Source organism: Pimephales promelas, chromosome 21 (genome assembly GCF_988280905.1).
Source record: "Pimephales promelas chromosome 21, fPimPro1.hap1.1, whole genome shotgun sequence".
NCBI lineage: Eukaryota > Metazoa > Chordata > Actinopteri > Cypriniformes > Leuciscidae > Pimephales > Pimephales promelas.
Window position 1 is genome coordinate 6,786,868 of NC_142789.1, and position 13,082 is coordinate 6,799,949.

A 13,082-nucleotide genomic window follows, 5' to 3' on the forward strand; every position below is an offset into this window, starting at 1 on the left:
GTAGTTGAGTGTGGCATAGGCTATTTAATCTGAAATTATATTTATCAACATGTTTGTTGACTTGATTAGCCTTAATGTAGTTTCATGAAGTAGCCTATTATTAAAAGAATAGTTCACTCAGGAACCTTAGCCTGTTTTATTGAACAGAAAACGAGACTGCCATACTGTTACCAGGGACTTGGTAAATGTGTGATTTATTTAATGCAACATTTTGTAATTCCAATTATTAGCCTATATTTATAGTTTTAATACTATATTCAAGACTTGTATTAGGACAGAGACAGCATTTAATATTTGTAGATTTTAAAGTACATTTGTCAAATAGCAGACCTATTTAAATGAAGTGCAAATTTGGATATTTAAAAATATTGTATAATGTACCCATAGTTCAAAAAACTAAAAATGCAGCTTCCAATGTGTTTACCTTCTAGCTTTATTTTATATTACCTCATTTTCTTTCTCTCTTTTTTCCTTATTTTTTAGTGGTGGTGATCTTTTAAAGAGTGCATGTTTAATTAATGAGCTTGATGAGTAAGCAAAAAAATGGTTATTGCTTGGTTTAATGTCAGGTGAGGATTGCTTTCAAAAGCAATAAGGTCTAGAAACCTCTATTTCATCTGATGATCAAATCTTTAACACCATATTTTTTACATTCTACACTTGATTATCAGTGTATGACATTAATATCTTTTTCATCAAAATCCAGAGTATAATTTGGTACAACCCGAATGAGATCATTTGAAAATGTGGTGTGAAGTTTACAGATAACATGCTTGGTTCATGTGTGTTTTATTATCATTTACTTTTTTGAATATCTTACATTATAGAAAAGTTTAAATGCAGAACTAAAACTGGTCAATGTTAATATAATATATATCTCAATTATATCTTTGGACAGCTCTATCTTGAGTCTGGAGAAATGGATATATTCCTTATGCTCTTTTGTTCAGAGAGAGGTAAAATAGATCACTTTGATACTGAAATATTCAGCTGGGAAGATATTTTTTGCATTAATTAATAAATAATACCCTGCTTCATCCTTTCCCACAGAAATAGAGAGGGGAAAATGTGACCGCACTATTTTAATCATTGTTATGAACATGCAAGAATCAAGTTATTGTAAGGATGTAATTAGAGCAGTTTTACTGTAAATTGTTATACTTTAGCAGGTTGACATGCTCTGTGGTGTGACATGCTAAAATATTTTTAAAAGCATTTGCTATTATTTTAGAAAGCATTTTAATGAGATAATATTAACCGAGAGACTATGTAATATTAAATTGGACTATTTAAAAGCAGATTACATGTTCCCATAAACATTCATAAACTAAAAAAAAAAAAAAACCTTGGTGTTCGTTTTCACAATTTACTGGATTTAAGTGAAAAAAATTATAAGATTTTTTCTCACTTACTTAATAAGTAAAAATGTTTTCAGTTTGAAAAAAAAATATGTATAAACAATTTTCAATCAGAAATTGCTAGTAAATTTCTCAATTACAAAGAAAAGACAAGAAACCGTTGAATTAAATGAAGTTAGAAAGACTGAAATAGTATTTTCTTGTAAAATTAGCAGCCTGCTTCAGTATAGGCTATTTTTTGTTTTATTTACAATTAAAAAAAACATTTTACAGTTACAGTTTGGCAAATGAAGGTAAATATTGTGAGAATATATTTCATATCTTACAAGTCAGACAATTTCTTTAAAAACCTTCAGCCCAAAAGAATGATAGAGTTTTGACATTTTAAATGCTGATGTTTGATAGGAAATCAATACATCAATCCACTCATGCTGAGGTCAGCCAGCTAATGCATGTCTCATGAGAAGGTGGCTGTGTACTGACTGAGAGTATATGAAAGCTTAGACAGACGGAGAGAGGAGGTGTATATCTTCCCTTCTTCTTTGTCCCTCCTCTCCTCCACCATAGTAGCCTACTCCTTCTCACGCCGCAGTCAGTCTCTCCTCGCATCCCGCTGCAAACAGGATGACTCACAACAACCTTCACATCACCCTCACCTTCATTTAACCCAGCCAGTGTGTATATACACACACACTGCGCCCCATTTCTACATCATTTCCCCGTTGAAACAGCAGCAGCATGATGCCCGACGCGACGGCGACCGCTGCTGCATCTTCGGCGAGCAACATCAACATCAGCAGCAGCAGCAGCGACAGCGAGAGCTCGCGGCACAGACACCGGGCGCAGGGGGACGCGGAGCGGCCAGAGCAGCAGCAGCACAGCGCTGCCTCTCAGCACACATCAGCGGGCGTTTTGGGTGAGTTTGGAGGTTCCGGAGAGGGCGAATATGGACGGGACAGGTGGATGTGAGGCTGGCATAAGGGACAGACGGCATATCCTTCGGGGAGAATGAACAATGCGGCGCTTTGTTATGCTGTCTGCCCCTTATGTTATGCTTCCCCGATACTGTTCCTGTTGATGTACATATGGCCTATAGAAGGTCATGCGGCAGTATCACTTCAAATGCGAGACTCGAGTTTAGTCTACATAATGTGGGCCATGCGCTACTTTTTTGCGCTCGATTAGTCAATTTTTACGGGCCTTTGGGCAGGTTCAGGTTGTCCGAGTCGCTTTTATGGCTGAAACAATATTTCTGTTTTGCAATATTGTTGCTGCTTTTGTGTTTGTTTGGACGGCCTTCTTATTGTGGTTTGTTGTGAACGCATTTCCAAGAGTGCTGATATTTTGTCCAACAGAATTGGGACTTTTCACTGTTTGCATAGTTGGTGTGGATATTTAGATTGATTTTTTTTAGAACTATATCTTTATTGTTACATAGAGTCCTCAGTGTGAACATGCCCTAAGTCCAGCATAAATACATAAGTAGCCTGACGTTAGTGCAATATATATTTGACACTGCATTAGCCTATTAGTCCAATCAAGCTATTAGTAGGGAGGTTAAGCCCAAAAAATAGGCCTTTGACTTCAAGTCATGATGCAAAGGTCGCCTTTGGTATGGAAGTACCTTAGGGTCATACAAATAAATTTAGCCTAAGACACAAGTGAGATCACACTTTGTATCAGAAGAAATAAACATGTTTTTTTTCAAAAATGGCCGCCAATGTGCCGAAAATACTCTAGAGCCCATATCTTTCCTTCTGTAGCAGTATTAACATTAAGTGACATGACATCTGACACACAGAACCCAATGGCACTTCACTATGCGTATTGCACATCCGGTCTTCACTGGCGAGAATGTATATATAAATTAATGTATATATTTTAAAATATTCCTACATAGGCTATATAAAATAAAATGTCACAACCCAGTCTCTTTTTGTGAGACCAAAGATCACCTGTTATATACAGAAGACAAATTATATCTCATGTTTATCCACTAGAGACATCAGAACCAATGGCAAACGCACTAGAACTCTTAGAAGAAAAGGTTCTAAGCGCTACATATTTGGAACCCCTAAAATGCAATGCATGGGAATGATCACAAAATTCAAGATATGGGGGTTAAAAAATGTAATTAATCAATATCACATGAAGGGTGCCATTATAGTTTTTATCCTCCAAAAATTAGCATGATTAAAATGCGATATTAAGTTACTACAACAGTTTGATAAACAATAATTTAATTACAACTACAAAATGTTGCAGAATAATGTAATATATGGATGAATAATAGCTTATAAATAACCTTTGTGTCAAAGGGGTTCTTTCTTGTCATTATCATCATTTTTTTTGCATAAAAGGTCCTTTGCAGTTGAGTAAAGAACCCTATGCTACATATATAGAACCCTTTCGGGTACATGAGCGCTGAGTGCCCGGTGAACGCCTGGATATCACTCCGAAAAAGTCAGATACAATTTTTAAATGGGTGCTATCTTTATAAATAAACCACAGATTTGAGCTGTAAACAACTACATTGTCGACTGAAAAATTAAAACTACATTTTGTGACACAATAACAGTAGTATTTAAAAAAATTTGTGGTTTTTCTCCTCTGGACGTTACTATTACTAATTATATCAAAAAGCAAATACAACCAGAAACAAATGTTCAGTCTTGCTTGTGAAAGATAATTCCTCGAGACCTGTTTTCAATTGTGTGGCGAATTGTACAGCCCCAAGCAGCACACGAAACAGGCATTTATCTAATTACTAGCTATGAGAAGATTGAGAAAGTTGCCCTCCGCAATATGGCGGCGTCGTTGGCGTAAGCTCCGGCGTCTATGTATTTATTATAGTAACACTGGCCAGCGCAAGATTCTGTGGCTTTAATATTTCAAGTCCTTCCAAAACGTGTAAAGAAATCAGTTATTAAAAATAATATGTTAGGCTATGTTTTTGAAAAGGATTACATACAGAGCTACTAGAAATCTTATTTATTTAGGCTATACAAGTGCAAAAAAGTGCTCAGTGGATTTTAAATATTCAACAAACGTTTCGGTCACGCAGAACCTTCCTCGGTACCTTTAATATTTCCAAAATAACTTAATGGAATTATTTAATAAATAAAATCCATTTTTGTTACATTATAGTGTCACTAATGGAGGTGCCACAACATAAATAGCCAACTATACAACAATAGTCACTAAAACGTGTGATGTGCCAATGCATTCCGTCACGTGTCACTTGTATAATTTGCTTTATGCTGTCAAACATATGATTTATTACATCGCTGAGTTAATGTGTATAACAATAGCTATTATACATAATTCGATAAAATTATTTTTGAAATAATAAAGCCACAGGTGAGAATCTTGCGCTGGGCAGTGTTACACTCACTCATACTGACACCTACTGGTGTGCGTCCGTGCTGCATCATGCAGAAATAAAGTTTTACTTTACAGTAATGTACGCGACTGTTAATACGTTATTCGTAGTGACCCATGATAGATATATTTTGTGTGTTTCCTAGAATGGGCAGTTTGGGACTGCGAGATAAACAACAAAGTAGCGCTGGCATTACAAAACATTCAGTGGCACATACCAATCAAATACAGACGTGACACAAATAACACGCTTGAAAAAAATATTACTGACTTTAATGCGTTTAATTGATATTTAAAATATCACAAAATTAGGCTATTTAGTTAGGATTTATATCATTACCAAGTGTAGAAAGTATGTTTGAACAGCTCGAACCCACGGAAACTGCGGTGGATTCATTGTTATGAATGCAACTAATTTTCAAAAAAGTAATTTAAAATTCTCATGATTAACATGGGAAAAACTAGCTGTTTCTGTTCATACCACACAGTTCATGTTCATTCTGTTCATGACATATTTTTATATTGATGTTGATGCATCCCAATCCTACTGTTTTATCTCATTCATGGCAGCAAAGTTCTGTTATTTTGCCTGAAAGTGTGTTCAGCAGTTTTCTCTCACTAGCAAGGAAATTGAACTCCTGGGGTGGATGAGTCTTTTTTCGTACATGTGAAGCTTGAAGCTTCTTTTAGAAACTTTGCTTGTTGTCAGTCTACTAAGTCATCTGCTCATTTGTTCAGTAGCCTTTTCTGCAGGTTACATACTTAAACCAGTTGGTGATGACAAGTGTCTGTATGACTGAGTCATTAAATCATTCACTCTACTAATTTGTTCAAAAGGATTCATTCAGGGTTTGTGTATTTGCCGCCATTCTCCATATCAGTGAAGACAACTTGAAAACTTTAGTCAACTTTCGAAAAAAGTAGAAGATGGTTTCATAGAGACCGGCTTGTAGCTCATTCCGAACCCCAACGCAAACTCCGCGTAAGACAAAGAAAATAAAACTTTTGACTTCTAGTGCCAGGCGTCGGAATAGGCCTATGCCATGAAAAAATTGAAGACCGGAAGTACGTCTTTTATTAGGGATACGGCTCTTCCGGTTAGCTTTTTACAATGGTGGCGTCCAATAGATACCACTGGACCAAATCTCTCCGCCTGAAGTCACATATGACGATGTGGTTCAGATGGTAAACTCAAGTGGGAATGCGTGAAAGCTGAGGTATGGCTGTCTACGTCCTGATGCAGAGCAATCCGGTACACCACAACAACAGCTGTGGGTAGCTCTAGCCGTTTCTAAACGTTTCTATGGTAACAGCGAGTTGGACCAATCAGCAGACGTTGCTACTATGCTTAGGCAGTGTGTCCACCAAAGCGTTTTTCCACACGCCTGGCATATGTTTTCAATTGTTTTCAATGGGAGCGCCGCGTTTTTTAAACGCCATGAGCGAAACCGAGGCGCTGAGCGTTTTTTTTCACGCCGTAGCGCCGAGTGCCCAGCGTTTTTTACTGGTCGCTGGGAGTTGAAAAATGTTCAACTTTGGATAAAGCGCAGCGCTCATCACTGTCACTTACCCAGCCGTCCAATCACAGTGGAGTTGTCCAATCACAACATTCAACTGCTGCGGATATTCTGTATCATAGCAACGAAACATCTCAATGGAAAAAACGCTGCGCTGCCAAAACGCTCTCAAGCGCCCAAAGCACAGCGTCTTCAGCAGACTAGCGTTTTCAGCTGGCTTTGGTGGACACACGGCCTTAGTATTGTGGGTAGTGTATTTTTTCCCATAAGATCGATGTTTTTCTTTAAACAAGGTTGATTTCATACAAACTTGTAGCTTCAACGGGAGCAAAAACCTTCGTTTCACAACCTCATAGCTCGTGGTCAGTCTACCTTGGATGGTTTAGACATTAGGGCTGATAATCTTATCCTTACCAAGAAATACTGTGGTATATGTGGTCCATGAGCGTGCACACCTTGCAGTTTGTCGCCAGAGGGGGCATAATTCTGCAAAAACTCAGAGACTTGCGCAATGCACCTTTAAAGTGAAGTTGGATATATTATAATAACTAGTTCTGTGATCAAGCTGTATTTATGAGTGGGAAAGTTGAGCATACAAATATTTAGTGATAGAATTCAAATGAAATTATTTGGTTTTATTGTTCACAATATAATTCTTTGGTATTGTTTAGGACAGGGTTTTGTCTGGGGTTCTCGGGAACCTGATGTATGTAAAATGTAAAATAATAAAAATAAATAATTAATAAACACATTTGATTAAATAAAATAAATATATTAAAATAAAATAATATAATTGGATTTAAATAACTAAATAATACATATAACAGGACAGTAAAGTGAGTAAACTAAAAGTAATAATGTAACAATAGAAAATAAATATGTTCAAATTTATTTTACACATTTATAATGTTAATTATTCAGAGTATAAATGGGGTCTTTTATACATGAAAACATATAGCTGCTTTTTAAAAAGGATCATACAATATACAGTCTATGGCATCTAAAAGATTAAAAACCCTTGGTTTAGGTTACTTCCCTGTTACGTTTCCAACTTGCATGTGTGATATTTCATAATAACAAAACCCAACTCTGAGATATGACTTTCCCAGGTGCTCTTGAAGGCAGCATCATTTTGATAGCAGTGCAAAAACCAGCAAATTACCTGGTAATACTGTGTAAAGTTGCTCAATATCTACTTTGTTTAGTTTATTGAACTTTTGTATAAAAGCAATATCTCACCATTGGTATAAAGAGAATAGGTTCGTTTGTGGTGATTTATACTGTATGTTGGGTGAGTGTAAATACTATTGTTTGGGTGGAGTGCGTTGATTGAATGACTTTATGAATGAGTGTATCCTGGACAGTGTTATGCATGGGTTTTTGACATCAGTAGTTGGACAGATAGATCTAACTGAACCATTAGCACTCACATCATGATGTCATTGCCTCAGTTGGTATTTCATAAGCTAAACTAAAGGCCAGCAATTTGATGATGGATGGGAATTTTAGTACCTGGTTCTGGTATCCATTTTATTGTGTTTAATTATTAGAGGTCTGTTACTGTTGTAAACCGGAGACGTCGCTCTAAATCTCTTACAGTGGTAAAACGGCTGTTACTGTATATTTGAACCTGAAGAATACCAAACAGGTTCACATTATTATTGTTATGTACTGTAGATTTATGGCAAACCTAAGCAAAGCTGTTTTGAACTTGTTTCCTCACAGCATGACTATCTTTAAGTTTACAGCTGTCTTTAACAGCTTATGATCCCATGTTTCAACTGCAATGTTTCCAAATGACAGACATTTACATTTCGAGATGACTCTCAGGACTCAAGATGAGGTTTCTCTCCTTCAACATCTCATAATAACAGCTGTTGTTATAGCTATGAAAGTGTGTTCATCCCCACATAACATTGATGAACAAATACATCATTCTGCAGAATATGTGTACCACAGATCATATGAGGCTGAATGTATCACCGGCCTCGCGTCGTTCTCCACACGGCCCTAGCCTCATCCTGCTCGCCACAGTAAACATGATGAATGGCGACTGTTGAACTCAAAAGCCGAATCCCGGACATTTTGGGAAATCTGGAAACACATTTTTGGGCAGACTCACTTATGACGGAGCCTTTAGTAGCCTTCGTTGTTGTTTACCTACTGCGTGGTCACCTCCTTGGGCAGCGAAGCAAGTGCATTCTGGGAGTTGTTGTCTTTCATCCACATAAGCCAAAAATACATTTTCTGGCTTTTCTCACTCTAGAAAGCTCCAAATTCAAAAATAATTTCACATTTCTTCTACATAAATTACCCATTTTAAATACACATTCATCTTTCGGAGGTGGAGTGACCCGTTAAAAACAGTAAGTGAGCTATTTAGTACGTATGACTTCACAGTATTCATAAAACAGTAAGGTAAAAGGTCCCGGATGGCTTACTACTAGGGTTGGGTATCGAGAATCGAGTATCGATTGGAACCGAGACTAACTTTTCGTTTTTCCCGGAATCGTTCAAAAGTTAAAATTTCGATTCCTAGTTTCGATATTCACAGTCCGCCGAGCGGAAGAAGAAACCGCTGAACAACACCAACGAAGAAGCGTCTACCGGAAGTGTTGGCATAACCACGCGAACATGAGTACCTTACGTCGGCGATCCAAAGTGTGCCTTCACTTTTCTAAAAATAACGAAATCTCGGCAAAATTTGTGACAAAAGGAGTATTTTTACAGAAGGAGGAGTATTTCCTTCAGAAAGGATTATTTCCTTCAGAAAGGACGTTGGTTTGCAAGGTTAGCTAAACTTTTTTGACCCTGCCTCTTAAAAGAATCAGAATCGAGAATCGTTAGGAACCGGAATCAAAACAAGGAATCCGAATCGGAATCAGAATCGTTCAAATTCAAACGATACCCAACCCTACTTACTACTTCCGCCAGGATTCTGAAGTGTGGGTTCGATGTACACTTTACTAAGACCACGACTCACGAGAGAGGATTTGTCAATCAGTGAAGCGACATGCCGTTGATCAAACAATAGTGACAACGAGACGAATGTAGCTCGTATGAGAGCTGCACGATTCTGGATAAATTGAGAATCACAATTTTATTTTATTTTTTAACACAGATCATAATTCTCTCACGATTTTGAAATGACAACTTAACAAAAGATTCAAAAGAACAAAAAATTCTTATTTTTTTGAAATCAGATTGAATGAATGATTCAATGACTTGCTCATGAAGACTTCACTTGTTTCTGGATGAACTAGCATATTTGAAGTAATCTTTTAAATCAATGAGTGTGTAATGACGTGGGGCTAGTTCATTGGTCGCACCTCAGAGACGCCCGCACCATTGGATGTGCAGTTGCCGCAGCACAGCCTATAAGTGAGCCAAATGCTCAGTGTGTTAGCTGAGCAGCTGCAAATGCGTTTTACATAAACTGTAAGCTTCAGTAAATCAAGGAAAAGGAGTTTCCCTGCACATTTACTATAGGAAAAAGTTCACATGGCCGTCGTCAGATTTGGAAATCGCTCAAAAGGCTCTTTCGCGTGGCTTCAGTCGACTTCAGTGAGGCGTGGTGGTTTATGGGATGAGTAGTTCCTTTGCTCGGAAATGAAAATATTGTGTACACAGTCTTGTACCTTTGACTTTTTTGGGATTTTCTCTTCGTTTTTTCACTTGAAATGATATGTTGTATCTTTATGAGTTCAGCTGTAGCTGGTTATCCTCAGACATGTTCTAAAAGTCTTTAGATATGGATTTTCCAAAACGTCAATGGGAGAAATGAATGGGAAATTTACTGCCGGCACCAAAGCTCTCTCTGGCTGTGGGCGGGACTGTGAAGCTCTATGACAAATAAATGTATAACAGTCTGTTGTCTCCACCTACTGGTGTAACGGTGTATTTGATACATTCTTTAGATGTTGAAAAGACTGTTTGTGGAGCTGTTTTCATCTGGGTAGGAGGCAGCGTGAAAGTAGATTTCAAGGGTTAGTTCACCCAAAAATGAAAATTCTGTCAGTATTTACTTTAAATACTGACAGAATCTTCATTTTTGGATGAACTAACCCTTTAGTGTTCAGTTGAGATTATTCTTTTCAAAGGTTTAATAGACATTAATAGATGTAGGAATAATGCTGCGTTCACGTGCTATGGAAAATAGGATATTTTCCACTCGTGAACTGGTATTTACCAGTGTGTTGCGTTCAAGTGTTTTTGTTGTCGTAATGTTGTAAAAAGATGGAGATCTAGACCTGTTATTTAGCTAAAACTATTTTAGATTGCTTAAGTCATCTGCAGCAGCAAGAAAATTATCAAAACTCAAAAGGTAAATAATATGCTGTATATTTTCTAGATCATGAGTAGTATATATATTTTTTACCATTCACGACTCTCCGCCTTTTTGAAAAGGTCAAAGGTTATCTCATCTCGGCAACTCGTCCATCAAAATATTCTACGAGTTGCCCAGTGGTAAATACCACATAAGGGGGTGTTCATGTGCATTTTCCACGTCGGCTTTTGGTATTTACCATAATTACCATAGCACATGAACGCAGCATAAGATCGCATGGATGTTTGAATCGAGATCACAATCTTTTACGATTAATCATGAACGCACTTGTCTAGCAGTTTAGAAGTAAGTTTCTAGCCAAAAGCCTACCTACTATACAGTATTCGATAGTCCCTAAAATAACAGAATGTTACTATGCAAAAAAAATAATAATAATAACAATATCGTGATATGGTGAAGTGGTTATACATTTTAATATTAGAACTGCTTTTTGGACCGTAAAAAATCTAAATATGTTTATGTATGTTTCAAAATATGAAAGACTGAATGAATTTCATTGTAACTGGTTGTTATATATTTTCTTCTTTATTTTAAAGACCTGACTTTCAGACATTGGATGGTACTGGCTATTAAAGTATATTATCAAGTGCCAAGCTTGTATTCAAATTCCAGCTCATTCAGTCATTCATAACTTCTCCTTTCCTTCACAATGGCCCATTCATTTGAGTAGATAACGCTGCTTCACAGGAATTGCTTTGTGGAAGGACCAAATACTCAGTTGCAAATGGAACATTTGCCCGGTAATACATGGCTTCTTATACATTGAAAATATGTTTTTTCTGATTGTGATATTTACTGTATCACCTCAGCCATTTCAGAATGCAGAATGTGCTTTTAACAAATATTTTTGCTTCCTCTTGTTGTTATTGTTGACTCAATTCCTGACCATGCAGTAAATTCTTCAATGGGTTGGCTTTGTTCAAATGATTTTGTAATTACCAGATCTTTTTGGCTCATCATCAGTGTGAAGCATTGCTGTTTTGCAGTTCTTTCATTTCAGAATAATTTTTTGTAGCACTCCATAATGTCTGGCCTTGATGACCCCTCTGATAGGAGAAGTGCACTTACAGTGGTGAATCACTGCAGCATTTGAAAAGAATCCAAAAATGGACAGGATTTTCCTTTGGTTGTGTGGTTTTTATGCGGTGAAGCTCACAGATTTCATTGCTTATTTGTGAAGCATTCCCTCTGCACATCAAAAGGATGCTATCTGCCATCATGTTTCTCACTGATGGGTTTCATTATGACAGCATGGCATCACACCTGGATTAGGCTTTACACACCGAGTAAAAATAAAGCTTAGAGAGAGTTCTAGGAAACTGAGCCAGTGAGCGCTGACAGATGATTGGCCAGATCACAGGTGTCTATAGTGACGTGTTATTATGCTCGATCTTGTTTTAGGCATTGCACAGACGATGCACTAATGCCATTTGTTCTGACTTTGTTTGTTTGTGTTATAGTGGGAAATAACAATAAATAAAAATCCTATTAAATGTATGGAAAAACTGGATAGCTGTTGTTGCCCGCATCATAAAATATGGTTATATTGTTTTTCAGCTATTATTAATATATACACTCCTAAAGGATTATTAGGAACACCATACCAATACTGTTTTTGACCTCCTTTCGCATTTCCATTCTCTAGAAATGTTGGCCCATATTGATAGGATAGCATCTTGCAGTTGATGGAGATTTGTGGGATGCACATCCAGGGCACGAAGCTCCCGTTCCACCACATCCCAAAGATGCTCTATTGGGTTGAGATCTGGTGACTGTGGAGGCCATTTTAGTACAGTGAACTCATTGTCATGCTCAAGAAACGAATTTGAAATGATCCGAGCTTTGTCACATGGTGCATTATCCTGCTGGAAGCAGCCATCAGAGGATGGGTACATGGTGGCCATAAAGGGATGAACATGTTAAGAAACAATGCTCAGGTAGGCCGTGGCATTTAAACGATTCCCAATTGCCACTAAGGGGCCTAAAGTGTGCCAAGAAAACATCCCCACACAATTACACCACCACCAGCACGAACCTGCACAGTGGTAACAAGGCATGATGGATCCATGTTCTCATTCTGTTTACGCCAAATTCTGACTCTACCATCTGAATGTCTCAACAGAAATTGAGACTCATCAGACCAGGCAACATTTTTCCAGTCTTCAACTGTCCAATTTTGGTGAGCTCTTGCAAATTGTAGCCTCTTTTTCCTATTTGTAGTGGAGATGAGTGGTACCCGGCGGGGTCTTCTGCTGTTGTAGCCCATCCGCCTCAAGGTTGTGTGTGTTGTGGCTTCACAAATGCTTTGCTGCATACCTCGGTTGTAACGAGTGGTTATTTCAGTCAAAGTTGCTCTTCTATCAGCTTGAATCAGTCGGCCCATTCTCCTCTGACCTCTAGAATCAACAAGGCATTTTCGCCCACAGGACTGCCCCATACTGGATGTTTTTCCCTTTTCACACCATTCTTTGTAAACCC

The 13,082-nt window shown here is 37.6% G+C and overlaps 1 protein-coding gene across 1 annotated transcript in view; it reads left to right on the plus strand.

Moving 5' to 3' along the window:
- The first annotated feature begins 1,892 nt into the window (after positions 1–1,892).
- ano8b (anoctamin 8b) overlaps positions 1,893–13,082 on the plus strand; it is a 41,945-nt gene continuing 30,755 nt past the window's right edge. The window contains exon 1 of the mRNA XM_039667346.2: positions 1,893–2,274. Coding sequence (XP_039523280.2) covers positions 2,097–2,274 — 178 coding nt within the window. The 5' untranslated portion in view covers positions 1,893–2,096. The remainder of the gene's footprint in view (positions 2,275–13,082) is intronic.